Source organism: Falco cherrug, chromosome 1 (genome assembly GCF_023634085.1).
Source record: "Falco cherrug isolate bFalChe1 chromosome 1, bFalChe1.pri, whole genome shotgun sequence".
NCBI classification, from domain to species: Eukaryota; Metazoa; Chordata; class Aves; order Falconiformes; family Falconidae; genus Falco; species Falco cherrug.
This window is the reverse complement of record NC_073697.1, coordinates 21,186,943-21,212,131: the sequence shown is the minus strand read 5'-3', so window position 1 is coordinate 21,212,131 and position 25,189 is coordinate 21,186,943. Positions and strand designations below refer to the sequence as shown.

Here is a 25,189-nt window from a genome sequence, read left to right as displayed (position 1 = left end):
AGCCCACACGGCCGCCGCCGCGCCACGGCGCCGCGCCACTGGCGGAGCGGACGGAAGTGACGCGCGGGCGGGAGCGCGGCGAGGCGGTGTGGCGGCGGCCGGCTGCGCGGCGATGAACAGCCGCCTGCAGGAGATCCGGGAGCGGCAGAAGCTCCGGCGGCAGCTCTTGGCGCAGCAGGTAGCGGCCGGGGCCGGCCCCCTCCCGGGGCCCGCGGCGAGGGGGCCGCCGGCGCGGCGGTTCCGCAGGGGGCGGCGGGCCGGGCCTGTGCGGCGGCGCCCGGCGGGAACGTGAGGGAGGCGTCCTGCGGCGGGCCCCGGCGGGGAGCTCGGGCAGGCCCCGCAGCCCCGGGGGGCCGCTGGCGGGGGGAGGCCGGTCAGGGTTGACGAGCGGCCCTGGGGTGCGGCGGTGGGGTGGCTGCGGCTGGGGCGGCTGCGGCTGGGGCTGGCGATGGGCGGTAACCGCGGGCCGGTCGGCCGTGCCCCTGTCCAGCTAGGAGCAGAGAACGCGGACAGCATCGGCGCCGTGCTCAACAGCAAGGAGGAGCAGCGGGAGATCGCCGAGACGCGGGAAACGTGCCGGTCAGTACCGCTGGGCAGCTCCTGCTGGGAGTCGGGGCGGCGGCGGTACCAGCCTTGGGAATAGCAGGAGATCGCGCTCCAGAGAGCACTCGGGAATCTTGCCGTGTATTTTAAAAATGCACAATTTGGTGACAAAAATCGCTTTAATTACTTGGATCTGAACTTCAGATGAGGGGAGCGGGGTTCAGTCACTCGCTTCTAGTAGCAGTTTGGAAATCAAGGCTAACTTCTGCTTCCTGTGTTAAAAAGCTACTGTGGAGCAGGACTGAGGTGTGAGGTTAGGCTGTGCCACCCGCATTGGCCTAGAGCCTTTAGACACTTGCCAAGAGCAGTTACGGGGAAACTTTGTTAAAAAGTTCTTACAGAACAACAGACACGTCCAGGACACAGTAGCTGGTGCTTATTCTCAAATTTAATAGCAATTTTCTTGTGTGAGCGGACTTCGTTTTGTAGAGGTACGACTGGTTAAAATAAGTTGTACCTTTTAGAACAGAGAAATCACACAGTGAGGTACCTTTTCAGAAGACCTGTCTTTGAGAAGTTGTGCTGGTCTCAAATATACTGAGAGAGGAACAACTTCTCATATACAAGGTTTCAAAATAATTTCAAACCTGTCACAGAAACGTGTAGTCGTCAGATTATGAGAGATTTTTGAAATGCTCTCTCCGGAGGGAGAAATTGTCTTATATGAGGAATTTTTTTTGGACACTTTTAGGGCCGCTTATGATACTTCTGCACCAAATGCAAAACGCAAATACCCAGATGAGGGAGAGGCTGATGAGGAAGAGATTGAAGAGTATAAGGTAAGGGGAAAAAAAAAAAGGCAACAGTTACTTTTGTTTGGTGTTCATGTGTCTCTGAGGGACTTATACAGTATGTGGGTGCATATAAATAAAAACATATATGTATCAATACTTTAAAATATATGTCCTTCAGTGGCATCTCCCTTGACGTCTTCTACTGCAGATACCTAGGAGAGGGAGCATAGACACTAAGTGCTTGCCTTCAAATGTCTCCTAGGTGCATTGAACTGTACATGGACCAGAACCCAATGTATGGAGGCTTAATTTAGTGCTGCTCCTGGGAGGAGGTGGGCTTAAGTGACAGCGCTTACAGGGAATGGCAGTGTGCTGTGACTGGCTGTCTTGGGTGGGCCGAAGTGGTAAAATGCATGTGTGCTTGGGTACACAAGAAAATAAAAACTCTTTACCAGAAATTCTTTGTGTCAGAAGAAAAGCTTGCATTTAGCAAGAGGCATGGGCCACTGGATGAGGTACAGGGAGGCTGAGGGTGTCTTCCGACCTGCCTGTTAAGCGCAAAGGAGTGCGGTTCTGGAGGAATGGAACAAATAAGGGATTCTAAGGGAATGGCAGAGGCTTGGTTTGTGCTATGCTTGAAGTGTCCAAAGTAGCCAGGAAAAGTTCAGTTCTAAAGAACAAAACAAAACGCCTCCATGGTCATGGAAGAATGAGTGGTTGTCAAACTCTCATGCCCTTCATTTTTCAAATGCTTATCCAAGAGCTATTTGACAGATTTCCTGTTTCATATCTAATGTGATCTTTTGGCTAATGTGAGTGGTAAGGAAAGGAGGTCAAAGACATGGTTGTGATACAGCTGTCTTTCTGATCTGCTTTGTGATCTTGTTGCAATATATGTCCTCCCTCTTCCTTTTCTCCTTGTCCTGATAACCTTGCTTCTGTGATTTAAGTAGAATCAAGGTCAGTGATTTATGACATAATGCAATGTCTGCTATTCTCATGGATACCTAAAAATAGTTATTTTTTAAATATGTGGCCTTGGTAGTGTGAACACACATTTGCGTTCAGGTTTATAAATCTTTCAGTAATAATGTCTATTTTATGTCTTACTGAAACAAAAAGTATGACAGGACACTTTTCGATTACTGAATTTTAAGGTATCTGTAAATGGACAGAACTTCTTTTTAACATGCTAAGTGTTAGTCTGTACAACTTGTTTAGCAAACCAGTTAAGGTGCCATCGCAAAGAAGGGATTTGCAGAGTACATGCACTATTTGTGAGCTGGGGTTTTTATGCTCACATTAGTGATGCTTCCTATCAGTTTATTTTACTCATTCACAAAGTACGTGGTTAAACAACTGATTTTTTTTCTGTGAAATAGATGTGGATAAGTCACTTCAGTTGACAAAGCATATGAATCTTATCCATAACGCCTTCTCCATTAGCATGGAGAAGACTTACCCCAGGGTGGTCTGTAACCCCTTGCGAGTGGCCAGACTCTTCTTACATTGTTGAAATTGAAGAATATTGTAATGATACTGACTTGGACCGTCAGTTGAGCTGATGAATAGATTTGAGAAACTTGAAACCTGCAAGTAGAACATCTATTTGAGAAACTTGAAACCTGCAAGTAGAACATCTATAGTGGAGTCTTCCACCAGCTGTTTTCTGCAGACATTGCTAATTCTTCTCTATTGGCAAGGATGTAAGAACTTAGTAAAATCCCATTTGTATTTATGTTAACTTCTTTCTTAGTGCTTTGAGCCTGTTTAAATTTAGTCTTGTAATATGAACTAATACAAAAATCTAGATCTTTGTGGTATCAGGCCCTATTGGATTGTTTAATACTCCTTAGACAAAAGTAATAATAGACTTAGCTGTTAGTGTTGCAGACAAATAATGCAAGTTTGCCAGTTTTGGTAGAAAAATTACAGGTAAGTATTTCCAATGCAAAGTCACTCATATGTTTCTGAAACCCTGACGTGCAGTGTTGGGTTCTACGTGATGGTATCAGTTAAACCTTCTGAAGTGGTTTAAAATTTCTGTGTCCTGACTTCAGATTTGGTGGAAGTGAGTGTGTCCTCAAACCTCAACCGCTCTAGCTGGAGCGCAAGCATCTAGCTATAATTGTTGGTGAAGATGGTGTGGTGAAAGTTTATTAAATTGATTGCTGCTTATGGAAAAAAATTGTCTTTAATTAGAAATTGTTTAACTTGGACAGGGAGCTCAAGGACAACTTTAATGAGCAGGTGGGGTTTGTCCTGAGCCCCCTGAACAAGTGAGATGTGGGCAGGGCCATCCAGACAACAGATACTGCGTGCAGCTGTGTCACGGTGGTAACACCAGCACACTTGGGTGTCTGGCTGCATCCCTGGCATGTGTGAACCTTACAAACCATGAGACAGTGCACTCCTGCACTGGGCATAAACTTAAAAGTTTGCATACACGAGTGTAATGTTGTAATTGTAAAATTGAGTGTATGTGTAAACTGGTTGTTGTTTTTCATTGAGTGTAAAGGTGTGCAGGCTCCAGGACTGGGCCAGGAGCCTCACATATGGGTGGATGCACCACGCAGGAATTTCCCAGTTACCAAGAGACTCCTGATGCCAGCTGCAGCGGGGCTGCGCAGCCAGAGTGTGGGCCTGGGCAGGGGTATTGGGGGGGGTAATCAGTGATGTGCCCTTTTCTTAGCCTCTGATACACTTCGCAGGAATGATTTGGTGCTTCGCTCCCATTGCTCTTTTATCATACCTTGCATAATAACTAGCACTGTTCCCTTTTATCATACTGCATACTATTTTCCTATGTCATATTTTAATATAATAAACTGCATTTATTTTTATATTTGATTTGGAGTTCATTTTTGCTTGGTATCCAGTCAATCAGCAAAACAGATGGGTTACCATGAAGATACAACGGTCTTGTTACTGTGGTGCAGTGTGATGGCACAAGGTCTGCACGGGCAGGGGGTGTGGGTGTGGAGATGAAACCTTTAAACATACGTAGTTGAGTATTTTAGAGGATTTCTGTCAGCTTCTAGTGTTCCAAGTGGAAAGTGAAGTGAGCTGATGACACTTAAATGCCTTACACTGGTGCTTTGAGAGAAGGCTGAACAGTGACATTGACTTTTTCATTATATGGGAGAAGTGTGAGAGCAGTTTCTGAGATGGAAGACGAAGTATGTTAATCTTCTCAGCCGGTTAAGAACATCTGGTTCTTTTCATCTTAAAAAAAAATTCAGATCTTGTAATCTAAAAAAAAAAAGCTATGTTTTTATTTATTGGTCTTGTGGTTTTCTTTTTGGTTTTTTTTTTTTTTTTTTGTAGAATAAGTGTAACATTTATAGTGACAGTTCTTAGTAAGCATCAGGCTGATACGAAAATAAAAGGCAGCAAGGGTGCTTGTCAAGCGTCCTGCTGCCAGCTTGACTTTTCTTGGAGCCTGACTCTGCATTGCAAACAGTAGAGGTGGGAGGTATGGGGAGGAGACGCATTATTGGCAAAAATGAATAACGGGTATTTTAAGGTCAGAAAGTTGAGCAGTGGTTTTAAAGAACTTCTACAGTAGTCTTGTTTTTGTGGACTGTAATGGTTGTACTAGGGCTAATTGAGCTCCTTGGTCTGTATTTGGAAGTGACAGATGATGGGACTAGATTATATGCTGCCATGGCCAGGCTTTTCGTAGCCTTCTGAGAGTTGTGATTATTGTTCCACCTCTCCCCATCCCCAGGTGAATTTACTCAATTGCTTGAACCTGTGTGTCTGGTATCAACAGTGTTTTGTGGCCAAGAGTTCTGGGGTTTTAACTTTGTAGGAAGTACAAAAACACATGTGGTTTGATTTTGCTGTCCGCCAGCCTAATTTGATACAGCCCTGGTTTACTTTGTTTCGGCAAGCAGTGGCCTGCGAGCTTGGGATGCTTCCATGCTGTTGTTCTGGAAACTGGGAAAATCTTACTTAGTTGAATCATGACAATTGCTTAATGTATCTCTAGTTATTTGAAAAAACTGTATGCTTGAATATTGTGGGTAGTTTTTGTTTCCCTAACTCAGCAACAACATGCCAGATTTGGAAAACAAGGATGATTAATGTACAGGAACCTAGGGTCTTGTGTTACTGTTAATTTCTTTCTGTCTCTGCTTTGTGTTCTTTTCCCTTTGGAAGTTGGTGGTGTGGGCTTTTTGTTTGTAGCCAACAGACACCCCTCACACCCCCCCCCCTTTTTTTTTTTTTTCTTTTAATCACTATGAAGGCATAAGAAGAACTGGAATGATTCTGAAGTAGGTATCTAACAAGTGCACATCATCAGAAGGCTAAGATTTAGAGGAAGATGGAAGAGGGTAAACAGGTGTAAACTTATGACGGCGTAAGCAATTTTCAGTAAAACTCAAGCTTTCAGCCTTTTTTTTTTTTTCCCCTGAGTAACAGTTGCTGCTGCTGCTTGTCTGCTGTTCATTCCTTTTCCTTGTAAACACTGTTGCTGTTCCTGTTACTAATCCTTCTCTTTTTGGTCTGGTTAAACAAAAAAAACCCCCTCTATCTCTGTAAGTTACTCACCTGTATAATAGGGAAGGGGAATCTGTGACATGTTAATCACAGCAGGCCTTTCAGAAGTTGGTGCAAAGCTCCAGTTTCAAAAGAAGACTGAGCTTATTTCCAACAGCTAGAGGGATCCGAATGGGGAGAGCACTTATGTTTTCATACTGCATTCAGGCAGCTTATGTAGCATAGCGTAAATGCGGCAGTAATAATAGCCTCTTCTCTGTGTCTTTTGATTTAAGATACATGTTGGGGGGAGCAGTTTTGCTCTTTTCTGTGAGAAATCTGGTTCCCCATCTTTCCTTTTATCTCAGTGTGCTAAAAATGTGTTGGTGGTTTTTTATTATTATTTCAGCTTTGAAACTGCTTTTCTTCTCACATGAAGCACTATATTAACTGATTTAAGATTTCTGTTACAATCAGTAATGTATGAAAGAGCATATGCATTCTACTATCATACTAAGATATGGTAGATGATACTATTTAGTGGTTCTTCAGTCTTAATTAAATGTAATATATATACTGGGTTGTTTCAAGAACAATGGGAAAATAGTAAGTGACATGAAGAAGTGAGTCTCTGTTTCTGTTCTCTGAGTTCTGTGTTGGATGTTGAGTGTCAGTGTGATACATCCCTGAATCTTCAGAAATCTGATAAATGAACAGCTGGTGACACACTAACTGGGGCAAAAATGAACAGCTGGTGACGCACTAACTGGGGCAAAAATTGCAATAGAAGTCCCGTTTTCTAAAACTTTTGAGACTACAAAATAGGAATTTTAAAGTTAATTTTAAGGACAGTCCAAATGAAACACTGCCTTGTACCATGTGCTGTTTCTGCAAAATGTGGACTTTGACAGATTTTTATAGAGAAGAGAGTTTCACTTGCCAAGGTTGGAATGTAGAAGGTGACTGAGTGAAACGTTCAAAGGTTCTGCTACAGAACTTCAACAAAAGATACCATTTGCCTTAGTCCAAGGAGTGAAATTGTTGGGGGACAAAATTTTAAAGTTTATACTTTTTAAAACAGTGTTTACACTGTCAGGGTCTAGAAATGAAAGGTTTCTTATTTTATTCTTTCCCAGTAACACTGTTCTCATTAATGAGAGAGGCAGACCTTTTCGGGAATAAGTAATTCCACACCACCTGACAGCAACCCCCAAAACTGGAGCTGGAGCCATTCATGTCATACTGTTATAGGAGACTTCTGTTTGTAGACAGCCCGCTTCTTTCCGTAAGAAGCAGAATCATAATGAGAGAAACAGTGTGATCTTGCATACCTGTAACACCTGCTTTGTTTCCAAGGATGAAGTAGAGCTGCAGCAAGATGAAGAGAACCTGCCTTATGAAGAAGAGATTTACAAAGATTCTAGTACCTTCCTTAAGGTGAGCTGCTCTTGCAGTCAGAAATTTAGTCAAAGCTGGCATAATTGTGTTAAACTAGTTCTGCAATTGACGGTATTTGAAATACAGCTTTAAAGGATGAAGTGATTGACTGGAACTCACAAGTATGGAACTTCTCTGTGAAAGATAAGACTGTAACTATTGTATACATTGATTGGACTAAAGCTCTGGGTCAACTTACAGTGAGCCATAGTAATGGCGGGTCATATTTGGAAGTAAAAAACAATGATGGTCTTGACTTGCGTAACTTATAAGGGCATGTTGAAAAAAAAAAAAATGTTACTTTCTCATTTATCAGACTACACATCTAGTGTGTGTATGTCCATTTACCTCTCTGTTGCTCTCACTGAACTCCCTTTTGTTCTCCAGGGTACTCAGAGCTTAAATCCACACAACGATTATTGCCAACACTTTGTGGATACAGGACACAGACCCCAGAACTTCATCAGAGATGTTGGTATGCCATAGTTCCTGTTTGAAGATAACTCATTTTATGTGATAGCACTTCTTTTTCTTCCCCTTTTCAATTCCTTACAGTTACTGGGAAATGCAGATACACACATACTTCATAGTTTTGTCTCTCTGTGTGCATTCATATCAATATATAAATTCATATAAAATACTTCATTTTTAGCCAGTTAGGAGGTGATTAATGCCCAGGCTGCTCTTATTCTTGGTTTTATTAGAAAGTAGTTAACCAGGAAGATTTTTCAAAACTAAGCTCTACTGATTCCAGTAGATAAGTCTAGCAAGCGGATCTTGAAACCTTTGGAAGTTTGAATAACTGAATTACTGCTTAGCTGTTTCCTGGACTGAATTGCCTCCAAGAATGCATTTAACATGTAAAGTATGGAAGAGACTTACATTTAATTCCATAAGCAATATGGATAATACTTACCAGCTGAAGTATGTAACTGCTGACAACTTATTAGAAGGTCCAACGTATTACTGACTTTAGAGAAATGTTATTTTTTAAGTTCATGTTCATCGAGCCATTGCTGAACTTGTTATTGAAACCTTATGTTACTAGGTCTGAGTTTAGTATTTCTAAAACTAACGTACCCTTTGGTCCTGTTTCCCAGAATGGGTCCCTGGTAGTTACTTGGCGTTTTAAAAACCCAGGACATCTCCCTCTGCAATTTTCTGCAACAGTTCTCTGAATTTTAACAAGGTTAAGATGGTCAGGGCAAGTATGTTGTGTTTAATGATGCCAGCCCAAAGAGGTTTTGTTGCTTATTGAGGCAGCTAGTTTTTTCCTCACTGTGTTTCATGGATGCTTCCGTGAAATCGATCTGGATGTTCAGTATGAAGAGCGGGCTGTTTTGTCTCAGTTATGTCTTTATCTGAGAAGCACCTGTGCTTCAGTTACATACTTAAAATAGTTATACTCTGTTCTTTGAAATGAGTACAAAGAAATAGCAGCCCATGTTACTCTGACTTCTCTGCTGCATAAAGAATTTGAAAGGGGCAGGTCAAATTGTTGTACGAGTGTTAATACGGAAAGGAACGTGGCGGCAGCAGTTAGTCTAGACCTTTTATTAGAGATGAGGTATGTCTAGTTGCATATTGGTTAGCGTATGGTTAGCGTACGTTTTCTACATGACAATCAGGACTCTGCTTAGGTGCTGCCTCATAATTGGGCGTGACTCTGCAAAAAGCTCTAGGGAAGTAGTGGTTCCAGAAGAGCCAGTTACAGCTTTTTTGATGTTGCTGTTGGAAGAGACCTAGGGTTTTGCTTTGGTTTGTTTGTTTAACGGCTGAAGTAATCTTGGTTGAAAATTCTTTTGTGTCTGTTTCTTAGCTGCTGATGACTGGCTTCTGCTTCTTCTGGTCAGGAGTATTTGACTTGCACTGGCTGGAAGCAACACAGCAGTGGAAATTGGAAGAACACAGTGGTGTTTTTAAGATGTTAGGTATTTAAGGAAAAGAATGAAGATAACTTTTGAGTGTTTTATGCACGTGTAGTAAGAGATAATAATATTAGATTCAAAGAACTGTGCTTTACCAGTGTGATGCTACGGTTGAGAGTTCAGAAGTTTGAATTAAAGTATAGAGAGAGATGAAGGGTTGGGTGGTTTGTGTGTTTGGCAGGGGTCCATTCTCCCCCACCCCCCCCTGGATTAGTACTATTTAAAGTTGTAAATGTAAATGAACATGAGGCTTTGTAAATAAATCCTACTAAAGCTGAACTGATACTGCTTGGGAGGTGCAAGCGGTACCTTTCTGGTTTGTGCTGAGCCTACTGCTGACAATAACAACGAACATACTGCCTATGCTTTTATGAAGGGGGAGTGTATGTACTGAGAAGTTCGCTTGTTTTTTTTTTTCTTTTTTAAAAAAAGTTTGCCGCACAAAACCTAATTAGGGTTCTCTTGTTTGCATTCTGTACATATGAAGTGTTTTAAACCTCACATCTTAAAGCTAAGTCTAGGAACCCAGTAAATAAATATACATGTATTCAGACTTCCATGACTGACACCAGAGTGCCAAATCTCAATACGAGGGTTGCCTGAGGGAGCCAGCCACACCCCAGCTGCCACCTCAGAAATAATCTTCAAAGGTTAGATGAGAGTGTTCTGTAAATGAATGTTAATTTTATCTTCATATAAACTTACGGATGGAGGAGGATAACAAAGTAACTTTCATCATTCTGGCACTTTTAGTTTAAATGAAAGACTTTTTCCTTCTGATAAAAGGAGTTGTGAACTTCTGATCACTGTAGCGCTCCAGAGGAGATGAGAGCATAGACACTACATTTAGTAATGTCTGATTAGCTGGGTGAGGGCAGGAGGCTTTTGTAAAGTACTGAACAAAAAACTGCTTTGGAGGGTTTGGTTTGTTGTAACAAGAATTAAAATGAGGCTAAGTATTAACATTTGGACCTATTCAGAATACTGGACAATGCTTAACTGATACAGAATTACTCTCTTAAGCAGTTGTTAACTTCATGTTTTCTTCTTCTTAGGCTTAGCAGATAGGTTTGAAGAATATCCAAAACTTAGAGAGCTCATCAGATTGAAGGATGAGCTGATATCTAAATCTAACACTCCTCCCATGTAAGTGTTCTTGTGGAAAATGCCTTTCTTCTCCAGACCTGTTTGAAGTTAGCTGTCTGCTTTGCAAATCTCTATCTTTAGCACCTGCTCAGAATTTACATTTTCTGTTTCTGTTTGTATATACAAATTAATCAACTGAAACTTCAGAAGAATAAGATCCGTTTGGTTTTGTTAGTTTAATCTAGATGTTTAATATAGTGTATAAACTAGATTTTCTTTCCAGTGTGTGATTATATATAGTATCTAAAGCCTTGGTTTTTAAGGGAGAACTGTCAACTGATTGGGCTGCAGGCTTCAACTTGGTAACTAAAAGAACATCATATGGTCATGAATCTCATGAGATCATGTAGTTTACAGTAACAAGAAAAGCTTTTAAAAACGGGCTTGTTAGTATAACTTCAGTTGTTCTTGTAGCATCTTTTTTTTTTTTTTTTTTTTTTGTAAAATGTTCAGCTGTTATCTTATTGTCCATTAATCAGATATTACTTTGTAGTTTAAGACCAAAAATAGCTTAGGCTGGCTGGAAGTGACTTGTCCTACTTACTTTGTATTACTTTTGAGTTGTTGCTGAACGTTAGACACAGTGACAGCATGCAGCATTTTACTCCCAGGAATTTGAACCTCTGAATGTGAACTTAATGCTTTTAAGATACTCTAGTCCTAATCTGTACCAAGTAAAATAGCAAGATTCCATGACAGTCACATGAACAACTCTGAAATAGTTGTCTGAACAACTGAGATGCAAACTGCAAAACTCAACTTGCTATTTTGAAGTTAGATGCATTTTGCCATTCTTAGCCTTAAAGCATGAAAGAGGAAAAAATAGTAATTAAATGCTGCCTTCTGATAACACAATGCACTTACGGCATAATAATCTTTTCTGGACGCTTTCTTGGGAAGGGGGAGCTGGTGGTCTGCTAATCAGATTTTTTAAAGTTAAGGGTGTTGAGGGGAGGGCAGCGTAATTTTTTTGATAGTGATACAGCAGTGATTGGTGTGGGACTGGAGGCCAATTGTAAGAGTGCATTTCAGTGTGTATTTAATAAAATTAACGTGTGTGGGAATTGTGCTTTTGTTACAAGGGATAACGAAATATATTTCTACTATATGAAAAGTAACCCCATCTCCAGTATTCAGTATTTTCTGAACATAACATATATTAAATGGCAATTCTAAAATTATGCCACTTTACAAAGTGAAGCAAAATAGAAGTCTGTTAGCCAGGCAGCGAATATTTTGCTTCTTAAATGTTGATGTTTTCTCCTATATAGTCCATGGATGTACAGAAAAATCAGTGATTCTGTACTAGGTATTGTTGTATGGTCTGTGTGGACATCTGTTTCCTGCTTGCTAAATTAGAATCCTCAAAAGTGTTTACTGAGAAAGAGTACTTTAACAAAAATCTAATGCAACAGCATCCGGCCCAGTAAGAATGCATTATGCATCTCCTCTGAATTCAGTGCGTGTGTGCTATGTTAGCTACACAGGAGACCCGAATCTTAACTGGCTACGCAGAAGTGCTGTGTGGAGTATAATTTTCACTGTTACAACTTGCCCAAGCAATATATTGTCTTTTGTTTAAACAGGTACTTACAAGCAGACTTGGAAGCTTTTGATATTAGGGAACTGAAGTCCAAATTTGATGTGATTCTCCTGGAACCACCACTGGAAGAATACTACCGAGAGACTGGCATTACTGCCAATGAAAAATGTTGGACTTGGGATGATGTAAGTGGTTTTCTTGCTGTGAAAAGGATTTCATACATCTATTTAAGCAAATAGTTTGAGGATTTATTTTGGTATCAAAACATTTTAGAGATGTGTTTTAAGGAAAAATGGGATCTGTTTTTGGTTGTCAGTTTGGTTTTTTTAAGAGAAGTCTAGATTCTTACAAAAACAAAGTTTTATATTGCATGCATGCCTACACTATTTGTGTTAAAAAGACTTTTTTTTTTGGAGGAATTCGATGAATTACATTCACCTTTTTGTTCTCCCTGAGCCTAGTTGAAAACTTAAGTCTAATCATAGTTGGTTTTCTCCCTACCCTCAGATTCCTGATATTTCTGTCCTGTTTGGGTTTTGCTGCTGAAATTCAGATAGCCATAGTAAATATTCCCTTGCTTCTTGAAATTCTCAAAGAGATGTTTAAAGTGTGCTTTTTCAGATGCTGGTCCTCTAGTCAAAAGGGTAGGTGAATACGCTTCATTGACACACGTTCTTTCACCAAAGTATTGGTTTGGTAGAAAATTTTAAGAGTCAAACCAATTGTAATCCTGAGAAGCCTAACAAAATAGATAAGCCTTACTTGTGGAATTCTTTTCTTGTATTTTTGTACTCCCTTGCTGTTATTCAATACAAAGGTATTAAAATTTAGAGAATTGAGTTAGAGAAAGGATTTTTAAGTTCTTTCTGTAGCATGTAGGTACTTGTAAAGAAGGAAACACTCAAGATGTATTGATAAGTAACTCCATTTGGCATCTTTTTCAATAAAGTTAGCTCTGGAAAAGCAAGGTGAGGGCTGGAGGCTGTGAAGTGCTGCATGTCATTGAGCATGACAATTTGATGGTACAAAGCCTGTCTTAAAGATAGAACTGGAGAATTCCTCCAGTTGGGCAATGAATAAAAAAACTTTATAATTAAACTGGCTCTGCGGTGTAGCTACACTTTATTCATTTAAATCAAACAACAACAAACCCATAAAAAACCACAAAGTGAAAAAAATCCCCACCCAAGCAACCCACCACAACAAAACACGTGTCTGTAGTAGAGAGGAATAGCTGATTTTAAAAATGTTCGCATAACCATATCAGGCATTCTTAGGTTCAGGCGTATGGGTGGGAATATAGAGCTAATAAATACCTGTCATTTAGAGACCCCCTTTGAAAGGCATGCAGGACTTGTGGCTGCATTGGCAGCAGATTTGTCATCCCATGAGTGAATCAGTAGATTGAAGCAGTTGTTACTGAGATTATCTTGGCTGTGTTCTGTTAGATGCAGTTTGTCCTTAGGCTGAAGCATGCACATGCAGGGCTTCAGAATCAGTTAAACTGAAGGATCTTGAGAAGAAAATTCAATCCACCTTTGAGAAATGAAGTTGAAAACAAAGGTATTGGTGCCTGTGATAAGAGACTAGGTAACTACAGGTTAAGGAAGCTTCTGTGTTAACCAGTCTGTTACATCAGGCAAAAATGGTGCCTGGCAGCATTGCCCAGTGGGGAAAAACAGTCCATCCTGACAGGAAAACTGCGAGTGTTGGAGGCAGGAGTCATCCTCTTAGTTGGGAGTTACAGTAATTCTCTTAGAATGGCTTCTCATGCATTATTTTTCTTCACAGTGGCACTGAATGAAGCTTGATTTGATGTGTTAGCGAGTTACAGATGAATCTTTTCAACTTGTAATGAGTAACAGATGCTTTGCATCTGAAGTTACTGCATCCTGAATGTTACTCATTTGCCATTGTTGAGCCACTGTCCTGATAAATTCTTGCTGCTTTTTTCCTGAAAGTGAAAGGGGAGAAAAAGTCTTTCCTGTACAGTAACAGGAATTAAGCTGTTCTTTTTTATGATGTGTCTTCATGTAAGTAACTCTTGGGGCTGAAAAGAAACAGAGCATTATTGCGCTGTTACTAGATTTTTTTGCTATACCAGTGGAATGATAAAATGAAGCAGAGGTTTGGAGGCAGGGAGGAGAGAAATCATGTGGGTTGCATTAATCTTTTAAGTCTAGAATTGTCTATGCAGATAAAATTTCTGTTAAAGAGAGTAATTAAGGCAGTCATCAGCTATGTTGAAAACATGCACTTGGGTACTGATAAGGTAACCCTTACAACATACTGTCTGGAAAACACTTTTAAGAGGATGGCCATAAATGGTATACAGGCTAACATCTTTAATGAAAGGGCTTCCTGATGGTTTCTGTGACAATGCTTCAACACCTAGTAATTATTCTTCCCAACATAATTGGTGATTTATATTTAATTCAGAAACTTGGTTTTTTATTATTATTATTAGATCATGAAATTGGAAATTGAAGAAATTGCAGCCCCAAGGTCATTTGTGTTTCTGTGGTGTGGTTCAGGCGAGGGTCTGGATCTTGGCCGAGTGGTAAGATGATGTTTTAATTCAATTTATCAGGGACAGGCTTAAGAGTTTATTTTTATCGTTGACTTTTTCTGCATAGAATTCTCAACTGTAGCTGCTGAGACATGTTTTGTTACTATGGTAGAGGATATATAATTTTAAGTGGATTAAATGAACTTAATTTACTGCTTGGATTAACTGTTTAGATACAGTTGCTGTGCCTGTGTGAGGAGGCATAGCTCTGCATGGTCTAGAGAGCCGTACTGCTGGCTGGTTGATGCAAGCAGGTTGCCGTGTTGAGTGCATGTGCAACATTATTTTTTTTTAACAGAAGACATAATAGTTTTCTGCCAGAAATATTCATGCTAGTAGAAAGGTGCTACTGTTTCATAAAGTGAGATAAAATTGGTTTTGTAGCACTGCTTATTTTCAGAAAACACCTGGAGTTTAAGTAGGTTTACTCTTGGTGAACTCCACAAAGCTTTACTTCCCTATAAGGTCCTGGAGTTTTAGAGTAATCTTTCCGTATGCCAGAGTAGCACCGCTTGTGTTGGGGGTGGTGGAATAAGAATTCCCACCTGGCTTTTGCTGTGCTGACACATTTTTTGATTAGTTTGAGCAGTGCTTTCTGTTAAAACAATACGGCATGTGTTAAAGGACGACGTGTAGTTACTAATCTGTTTGCATTAGCTGCTTTTCATTCTGAGGCTGGTTAAAGTGGCTGTTTCAGATTGATTTTGGTCACAGACACACTCAAGTAGCTGGGCAGCTCTTGAACACAGCAACAGCGAAATGAGCTTGAGTCCTTGATGCCCAGTTCCCTCCCTTTTCAAGATGACACTTAGAGGAGTTAAGTATTAAAAAGTCATGAAAGCGAGTAGGTTTTTTGTTGGTGTATGTTTTGGTGGTTTGGGGTTTTGTTACAAATACAGGAAACCCAACAAAGTGGTAGCAAAGGCTTTTGGCTATTTATCTTCCCATTTATAGAATTTTACATCGATGTGAAAAACTACCAGAGCGCAGGTGTATTAGTGGAGACAGGGCCAAGGCAGCTGATCACGACATTGCTCAGACTAATTTTGATTAGGTTAAGTGTCACTAGCTAAAAATGCACACATAGTTCCTTAGGGGATCTGTGCAGTGGTTAGATATTTAAAAAATAAAATAGAAGGAGTGTGTGTGTCATACGTAGCTAAGTCAATATGCCCATAAGCCTCTTTCTTTTTCTTTTTTTTAATTTTGTGTGTGGGTAGCTTGACAAAACATAGTACAGTCATGCCAGTAAACTGTTTCATTCATTTATAACAAATTTCTCTTCTAGCTATGCTTTAAGAAAAATCAAGTACCTGTATGAGTGTTCAGTTGAGGTTACTGAAGTTTTTGGTGTAGCGTGAACTGTTTTATCTGTTTATAATATTTAGTGTCTGCGCAAATGGGGTTACAGAAGATGTGAGGACATTTGTTGGATTAAAACGAATAAGAACAATCCTGGAAAGACCAAGACTCTAGACCCCAAGGCTGTTTTCCAAAGAACCAAGGTAAAGGTTTGGCTCAATTTGTCCTCTGTTGCCATTCTGTCTCTTGATGCTTAATGTAACACTTGGTGCTCCGCGGCAGCTGGGGACCTGCTTTTGGGAGAGCAGACACGAAGACTTCAGAGTTCTGTTCTGCAAAGCACACTATATGGAAATAAACATATTCCTAGGCTGAACGCTGAACTTCTGTCCCCTTCTTGACTTTAGTCAGTGTGAGGTATAGAAGTTTCATTTGCATTTAGCACTGCTGGGTAAATTCTGTTACAGATCTCTGATCTCTGTAATCCTCTTTTGAGCCTTGTTGAAATGCAGGCAGCTGAGGAGGGTTCATTGATTGATGGAACAAGAGTGAAATCCTGAGAGGGAAGATGGAAACTGAATAGAAAATTTTATTGTACGTTGCAATGTTTTTGACTTCTGGGATGTTTTGGTTATGGGTGAATGATTAAGTAGGCAGCTAGTCTTACTACTTAGTTAATCACTTTTGTGTGAAATGTGAGCTCCTTTCCAGATTAGAGGAGAAAACTTGCTGGTGGAGGAGGCCGTTTTGGATGGAACTAACTTAGCAGCAGAATTTGACTAAATCTAACGTCAAAAGAATTCTTTAAAACCGTAGATTATAAATAGGTGTGGTCATAAAAAATAGCTCTGGAAGGCTGGCTGATGGTTCTGAACGCACACGTGCAGGTGTGTGCCCAGAGCTTGACCAAGACAGAGGACTGAGGGACCATTGTTCAGCCAGCATCTCCTGACATCCTGAAAACAATAGGAACGCACAAGTGACTGAATCGGTCAGCTTGGTTTAAATTAAATGATGTGTTTTGGAGGATATTTATTGAAGAAGGTGCAGAGCAAAAAAAAAGTATTCTGATATAAGAGACTTAAATGTACATTAATCAAAAACTTAGAAAAATGTAGACAGGGTTCATGAAGAATTGTTTTGGGTATATATGTGGGTGAAACCGTGGCAGTTTTACTGCAAACAGACCATTGGCTGACAGTTTAATAATTTGAAGTGTCACTAACCTCAGGTCTTCTTCCGCATCGATTAGTTGTTCCTTAGTATTAAACATCCTCAACCCCGTCTCGGTTTTACTATTTTTAGGAGTATAAACTTCCCTTTAAGGTTTCTGGAATCTTTCTTTGACTTGCATTTGCATTAATCTGAAGTTTGTTTGAAAGTGTTCCATGAGTTACAAGCATTTATAAGTATAAATACCGCATGTTGATTGCATATAGTATTGCAAATATGTGCAGCTTACTTACGAGGGAGAGGTTAAAAGTAACACAGGAGGATTTGGGGGGGACTTTGTCTAACGGAGGAGAATAATGTCTATCATTAGAGAATTTCTCTGTTTATTGAGCAAGGGTTGGGCTGAGGTCACTATAATAAACATTGAAAATTGAGCTAGCTTATTCTGACTAAATAAATAGTCTGTTGTGCAAGATGTATTTACCAGTGATTACACCAGCAAATGCTATCTTACTATGTTTAGTTTAGGCATCTCTTTAGAGGGACGCTTTATGCTGTGCCACCTGTTGTAGTGTCTAAGGTAGTAACGAATGGCATTCCATGTGTTACGGGAACAAAATGTTTTGGATTATTCCTCTGAATACTAGATTTAGGAGGCTTTGCTTGATGGGCAATTTGCTTAGCAGTATCCTTTAGTTAAACTTAAGGTATGGAAAGCCTGTTGCTTGGGTGCAGCTGACCAGCTGCACAGATTTGATAGGTCGCCTGTTCTGCCTTTTGTATTTATTTGCTCGCTCTTAAAACCCTTGCCAAAAATCTGGAAGTGATCCTACATACTCTCGTCTGCAGTTTCTTTTAGACCTGTCTGGTGGTGCTGAACGAGTCAGTGTTTTATGATACTGGGGGAAATAGCTCATCTGAGCTTTATACTCCCAGAAACAGAACTCTGAAATGAGTATGTAGAACCTTCTTTTCATCCCGTACCAATTACGGTGATTCCTCATTCATAGATTCTAAATCCTAGTCACTTAAATTTATCTACGGTGTTTCAGAGGAAAGGAAGGCAATGCATGCTTACGGTTAAAAGAACATTTTGAATGAATGCTGATGGAGTTGACTGAGAGTGCGTTGACAGTTTGATAGTGATTTTACTTTTTTGAATGCAGTGATATCTTCTAGAAAGGAATCTTGAGGGTGAAGGTTACTTTTGTAACAGAGGTACAACTTGAAAGAGTACATTTTATTTTCACCGACTGGCTGTTTTATGACTGAGAACTCTGAAAAGTATTTGTATGACTAAAGTTAGGATCATAATGGTGCTGCAAGCATTAATCATAATGAGGAGCTAGTCCATCACTCATGCCGTACCTTGTACTTGTTCCTTGTGGTGATTTCTCAGCCTTTCCAACTTGGAGCTCTAACTTTGCTGTAACTGAGGAAGTCCAAATATCTCAGCTTCCATTTGAGTTTTACCACTCTGTAGTGTAGTTTATCAAGCCAGACGGTTGAAACTACTTTCTGCTTTGTTTTCAAAAGGCACTTTGGGTAGTTCCAGCTTGTTCCTTTCTTCTAGTTCATGCTTTAGACTTTTCTCTGTATAAGATTAGTATCTACTCTGCCTGGAATTTCCTTTTCTCTCCATTGTGCTCAAACCATGGACACCTGTGCTGTAGCAGTATGTGTGGCATGTGACAGGTACTCTTCTGTGTTGTGTGTGTGCAGGAACACTGCCTCATGGGCATTAAAGGAACGGTGCGTCGCAGTACAGATGGTGACTTCATCCATGCTAATGTTGATATTGACCTCATCATCACAGAAGAGCCTGAAATTGGCAACATAGAAAAACCTGTAGAGATTTTTCACATCATTGAGCATTTCTGCCTTGGCCGCCGCCGCCTTCACCTTTTTGGAAGGGACAGTACGATTCGACCAGGTACCTGTTAAGTTTCTTTCTATCAAACACTTAAATTTTAATTTACTTCATTAACCCTCTTCCATCATCTGAGACCACTTGATGGGTTCTGACAGAAGCTGCCAGTAGTGGTTAATCCTAATGCATGATTCTTCTGCCAGGACTTGCACCAGCTGAGTAACTGCATTTCTGCCTATAACCCCATGTCCCCCACCACGGGATTCTGATACCACAGAAAGCCAGGTGAGCTTTCTTGGTGACTGCTCCATTGTGGAATTCTAGTCAGGAGTAAGAAAATCTACTGGACGGAGAAATTTCCCAGGTTTCCCACCCTCCTGTTCAGATAACTAACCAGCCTAATGTTCAGCAATAGAGGGATTGTGGCATCACTTGACAGTTCTCCCAGCGCTGTGACAGTAGCAAAGTGACTTCTGCTCTGGGTAATGTTCTGTCTCTCGTGATTAAATAGCAGAAAGTTTTGCTAGAGCTAAAGATCTCACATGCGTATTTTCTCCGCCAGAATCTCAGTCTGACGGTGAATCCTGAGCCTGTGTTGCAGGAGCATCGTATAGAAGTGATATCACAGTTAGGTTATAATTCCTAATATTATTATTATTATTATGTTTGGGAGCAAGACCAAGTCACAAATCTAGTTTAATGTTGCTTACTGTTAAGTTTTGGTTTATAAATAGTCATTTTTAGAAGTAAATACTTGCTCAAACAATAAGACCTTTACGCTTTTGTGTTGTCCATGTTCTAATTGAAGATAAATGCTGAAATTATTCTGTTTTCTGCTGGAATACTGAAATGTAGAATTTCTGTCCTTTTAGGTTAATCTTCTGAATTATTCCTTTCTAGTAAACTTTTATTTTTGCACTTAATATTGAAGTAAACTCTACACTAGCTCTAAAAATTGAAATGTCTCACGTGCAAGACAGTGTAGCAGAATTCTCTGTCTTGCAAAATCTGTATCGGTGTCTTAAAGAAGTTTCTGTGTGTGTCATAGGTCAGACAGCAGATCTCAGGGAGGTGCTTTTTTGTTTTACATGAGGATCTGTCAGTCATAGAACTGTTGTTTGGAAAGTCTATGACAACTATCAATTCTGTCATTTTTTTCAGAAAATAATTTTTGGTTAACCAGTGTTTTCACCTGTTTGTGTTTAATTCATCAGCAGGTATAACAAAGTTCAGCTGAAATTACTTTTTTCCCCCATGTGCCATGTGGTTATGCTTTTCAGGAGCATGATTTCTGTCTCTAAACTGATTTTAAATCCCCGCGAGCTTAGTGCTGGTCCTGTTGCCAGTATCTGAAGGTGCAGTGTCTTACAGTGGATGCTGCAGCTGGCATGATAAAAAAAATGGGTAGAAATACATGAATCAGATGGAAGGTAGCTGCGTTTTATTTGTTTTGATGGTCAGGCCTTGCAATTTATCATGCATAAGTGATGAAGGACTTTCACTGCAGGAAAATGGAGACTAGAAGAATAGAATCTGTTTTGACACCTTTTTTAGACTTTTGTGTCTGCTGTCAGTGATGTTCCTGCACGAAAGCCTAGTGTGAAATACAGCTCAGCAGTCCTCTTTCTTTCAACTACCAAGGAGTGCTGGAGCTGACAGACTCTATACCTCATGTTATGGGTAGTGCAGTCGTACTCTGGGGGCTGATGGATACTGTCAGTCTCTGAGTGATTGCTGGTAACAGAGGCCCTTTTCAGAAACAGGTGGCAGGGATGTGGGGGCAGGTGCTATGGCTGCGATTGCTTTAGGTTCCTTCAGCAAGTTTGTGTAACGCTGCTTTCCCCTACGTACAGGTGAATAGTTTGGATGACAGAGAAACAGACACATGGCCTGGGCTGCTGCACGTGAATGCCAGTACTGAATGCTATAAAAAAAACGTGCTTACTCTTTTTACTGCAGTTGGAGTAGGATGTATAACAGTGTGCAAGCTGCAAGTAACAGGTTACCTAAATAAATCTCAAGGTGCTGTTTCTCTCTTGCTCATACAACTATGGAGCAGTGATAACTGGCCGTTCTTATTCTTTGACTGGCCTTTGGCTTGAATGTCAATGCTGATGTCACTCAGAGTTCTGTGGGCTGTTCTGGTGTCTGTGTGTGGAGGGGGCTGTTCTGTAGAAAGAGACGTTCGGGTATTATTTCAGTGCCGCTGCGGGTGAATGCTCATGCGTTAATGTCCCACAGGGTCAGCTTAGTCTGATTCAGCTTTTGTATTTTTTAAATGTGGTGGTCACCCTGGAATTGCATTACATACTTCAAATCCTGTACTCATCACAGATCCTCACAGTGCGCTGTGAAGTATGAAGTCCTAAACCACGCCACCCCACCCCCTTTTTTTTTTTTTTTTTTTTTTAATGTGCAGGAAGCAAGGTAAATGTTACATAAATTCCCAAGGTAAAGAGAGCAATGATATTGGTTTGTTTTTTTTTTTTAAATTCTTCTTTTCCTTATAAGCATGTTTTTGAGTCACTAAGCTACGTTTTTCTTCATTAATATATGATACAACTGAAAATTGAATTCCCACCGATATTGTTAAGTGGTCCGAGTCCCACTTCATGTCCGAAAACTACTTTAGCTCATAATATGAAAAGGAATGTGCTTGTTTTAAATGTCTGCCTGCCTTGATTCACTTGGTGTAGCTGAGGAGCCCCCTGAATGTTTGCGCATAGACAGGTTAATTTAACTCTTTAGGCTCTATTTTCATATCATGTGGGCTTCAATGGAATCGTTATTTTATTGTGTTTCCAGGTCTGTGCTTCCAGCATGCTGTGCTCCTATGTGCGCTGTCACAGCTGCTTTCTGGAGACAAAATTATCTAACCCAAGTTTAAATGCCTTTTAAAAAGGGGAGAAGGAGGCGGAGGATGGTCTTTTTAAACTAGATGAATTTACTGATCAGGTTTAGTCTGGTCTCAGAGGGGCTTGAAAACATTGCGGTGGTGTAAGAACAAGTAGGAAGGAGGGAGAAGGGGACTTACAAAACCACAGTGTGAATGTTCCCATAGCCATGTGTAAAGAAAAAAAATAATAATGAAAAAAAAAAGAAGCCCTTCTCCAAAGAAACGCCAAACTAAAATCTCAACTTTTCAACAACTCTGGTGTTTCCAGAGGTGACCTTTTCATTCCATTCAGTACAGGGGACACGTGGACAAGTGTCTCTTATCACTAGAGCGCTCATTTACTAGGAAACAGACAGTAATGGCCTTGGAGCGTGGAGTTTGTTCTTGCTTTTGTTGACTCTGCTTTTGTTCCCCAGGTTGGCTGACCGTAGGCCCCACGCTCACAAACAGCAATTTCAATGCAGAAACGTACTCTTCATACTTCACAGCTCCGAATTCGCACCTGACCGGCTGCACCGAAGAGATCGAGAGACTTCGGCCCAAGTCCCCCCCACCCAAGTCCAAGTCTGACCGTGGAGGTGGTGCTCCACGGGGAGGAGGAAGAGGAGGCACTTCAGCGGGCCGAGGAGAAAGGGGCAGAGAGCGGAACAGAACTAACTTTCGGGGTGAGAGGGGTGGCTTCAGAGGGGGGCGTGGAGGTACCCATAGAGGAGGCTTCCCCACCCGCTGATGCCTGGTCGGTAATTGCTCCTTCCCCCAGGCCTATGCCTCACCTCTCATACTTTTTCTTAGTCTTGTTTTTGCTAAAGTGATTTATTCTGGGGACTCAGGCTAGAGGACTGTTAATGGTGTGTTCGGTGCGAGCGGTGGCAGATAGGCTGCCCTCAGTGAGCGGCTGCACTCGCCTCACCTGCCCCTGATGGTGCTGAGCTCGGCCTCCGGACAGCTACTGGTTGGCAAATTGGGCACGCCGTTTCTTCCAAGCACCGATAGGACTGAAGATCCTTGCTCTTCCCTTCAGAAACTTGAAAGATGTGGGCTTTTTGAAACTCATTTCCTTCCGAACATGGATTCCTCTTCCTTCTTTAGAGGGTCAGGTCCGAACTGGCTCGGATTAATATGATGGAAAGGGCAGGAATCGCAGTGCCCAACTGCATGGCCGTAGCAGACTTACTCTCTTATTCATAGAAGAAAAAGTCTGTGTCTTTATTGACACCTGTTTTAACTTCTCTGAAACCAAGGAGCAAACAATAAATAGAATTCTATTTTTTCTTATTTGGTTTAAATTTCCCAAATTATTCCTGGGAATAGGGAACACATTTATTTTTCATTTGTGGTGTTTGTTCTCATGTCTGGAGGGGGGAGAGTGGTAATGCTGTGCAGTCATGTGTTGTGTTTCACGGAAAGGAAGAAGCTGTGTACGGTCCGGAACTTCTGTGTAGGTCTGGATTGCTCCTTGAGGAGAGCTTTTCACCCAGAATCTGTTCATAATAGCCTTGTTCTTTGGTAGGGAAACCCGGTTTTATTGGCAAGTAGTAGACCTTGTTGGAGGTCGTATGGGAACCGTGAGGTGATGTGAGTGCTTCCTGAAAGGGTCACCTGGGCAGCGAGGGTGTGGTGATCAAACGGAGGGCTCTGCTTTGCCTGTGGGCCGCTGGTGGCCCGCTCCAGAGTACAGCGTGGAAAGCAAGCAGCTCGCTTCGGTATGTGCAGTGTTTGTGTTTAGCAGAACCACAACTCTGAACTTCTCGGTCCGTACGTGGTAGACTGAGCGAACCTGGCTGTTGACATCTCAGGCTTAGGTGTGGATTTTTGAAAACTGGCTTTTAAGTATCACAGTGTTTCTCTGTTGAAGCCTAGCTTTTAAATAACTGTCCTGTAAAGTGGTGGATTATTAAACTTGTTTATCAAAGCTAATGTTGAAATACTTTTCTTAATATTTTGTGGGTTTGTTCTCCTTGCCTTTTTGGAATTGCTAAGTTTTACCACGGTTTCCTCCCTGCTGTTGTAAAAGATCATGAAATCTTGGCACAGACTTTTGTAGGGGCGGTCAGCTCCACGGCCTCAGCAGTGTGCTTGGTATGGGCCTGCTGAAGTGCAAACAGCTCGTCTGTGGTTGACTGTGGGTGACCGTTTGTTTCTTGTTACACATGCACACCTGAAGAGCAGCTGGATTTGGGGGCGGGGTGTTTTAGGGGTAGTGCTGATGCAGCAGCCTGCCCGAGACTGCATGGAACAGCAGCTGGCAGAAGTGCCACAGGAAGAAAACTTCCTCATGCTTTTGCCGTAATCAAGTTTTTACTTGAGAAGTAAATGCTGGAGGTGCTTAACCTTAGGAAGGTTGCTTTTGTGCTGCTGGATATCTCTTGAATCTCTCTCTCTTTTTTTTTTTTTTTTTCTCCCTTCTGTTAGTAGATGATGTTGATTCCCATTTCCAGCCTTTAATTACATGTCCATAGCTCAGTTCAGTGCACAGGCTGCTCTAACGTAGATCAGGCTTACACTGAAGAGGAGACTCAAAAATAACTGGTTGAGATGTGCATCTATCCATTTGCAAAAGTTGGGGTGCTGCTCAAGATGTCAGTGACTTGGGAAATTAATTGCACGTGGTCTTGTAAAAAGAATTCCACTAAATAAATCCCGCTTGATTGTGCAGAGTTAAGATGCTTCATTTTTTTGCCCTCCAAGCTGAAACAGCTAAAGTGTAGCGTAAGGAAAAAAGGATACTGCACCAGAGGGTGCTGGATTGGATCTACCTGGCTGGGCCAACTTCTCCAGGGAACTGTAATGTACACGTTGTTAACAAGCAACTGACTGTACTTTTTTAATTGAGGTTAACAGACAAGGAGATAGAGCTTTCCACACAGCCCCTGTGATGAGATACCGGCCGGCCATAATCTGAAGGTGGTGGTTCACCAGTGGGAGGTTGCCTGTCAAGGTAAGACAGGAGTGCCTGGGTGCGTGTACCCAAAGGCTGTGTGTCACATACTCGGGGCTGTGGAGGTGATACTTGGAAAATCCCGTAGTATTTTTGTATTAGTTATACAGTAAAAACATGAGGACATTTTTTAAACATTGTTGATTTGGACCATAGCTAAAGTGGCGTCTAGAGATGAAAAGCTTTTAATTTCATTACCAGTTTGTCAGTTAATTTCTCAGTTGCAATGCTTTAATAGGAAGCTAAAGCTCATGATCAGTGAACTGATGAATACTTTTATTTACCACAATGAAGACTGACTTGGAGATAAAAAAAATAAGTTTCTTCTTCTCCAATTTTATGAAAGGCATGAAGCCACCAGTCTTGACGGGATGTCTAGCTCTTGTCTCACTGTTCTGGGAGAGGCTTTTAGTGCTTTGAATATCTTAGACCCTGTATGAATTAAGTGAAGGATTTGATAATGGCACTGACAAGGTACTGGAGTTATCTCGCTCCATGGAGTGGGAACTGGTCTGAAAATTAAAAGACGAGTTGTGATTTGACAATGGGAATTAAACGGCATTAA

General features: G+C 41.1%; 1 protein-coding gene and 1 long non-coding RNA gene across 2 annotated transcripts; one reads left to right on the top strand and one right to left on the bottom strand.

The window, feature by feature from the left end:
- Positions 1–23,603, top strand: METTL14 (methyltransferase 14, N6-adenosine-methyltransferase subunit). Its single transcript, XM_055701037.1, has 11 exons — positions 1–178; positions 491–579; positions 1,295–1,382; positions 7,179–7,259; positions 7,647–7,734; positions 10,243–10,333; positions 11,920–12,061; positions 14,344–14,436; positions 15,834–15,950; positions 18,643–18,853; positions 22,103–23,603. The coding sequence occupies exons 1-11, from the start codon at positions 113–115 to the stop codon at positions 22,414–22,416; spliced, it is 1,380 nt and encodes a 459-aa protein (XP_055557012.1). The 5' UTR covers positions 1–112; the 3' UTR covers positions 22,417–23,603.
- On the bottom strand, positions 1,394–6,628 carry LOC129735289 (uncharacterized). The gene is made up of 2 exons (XR_008730712.1): positions 2,963–6,628; positions 1,394–2,927 (listed from the first exon to the last, which is right to left on the bottom strand). It is a non-coding gene; the product is annotated as an uncharacterized LOC129735289 (long non-coding RNA).
- Positions 23,604–25,189: the final 1,586 nt, after the last annotated feature.

What these genes read in the sequence shown, in the direction of transcription:
- METTL14 (XM_055701037.1), top strand. Translation starts at nt 113, where the DNA reads ATGAACAGCCGCCTGCAGGAGATCCGGGAGCGGCAGAAGCTCCGGCGG. An exon ending in AATGTTGGACTTGGGATGAT is followed by an intron (nt 12,062 to 14,343) that starts GTAAGTGGTTTT and finishes TATTATTATTAG; the next exon opens with ATCATGAAATTGGAAATTGA. An exon ending in GTCTGGATCTTGGCCGAGTG is followed by an intron (nt 14,437 to 15,833) that starts GTAAGATGATGT and finishes TATAATATTTAG; the next exon opens with TGTCTGCGCAAATGGGGTTA.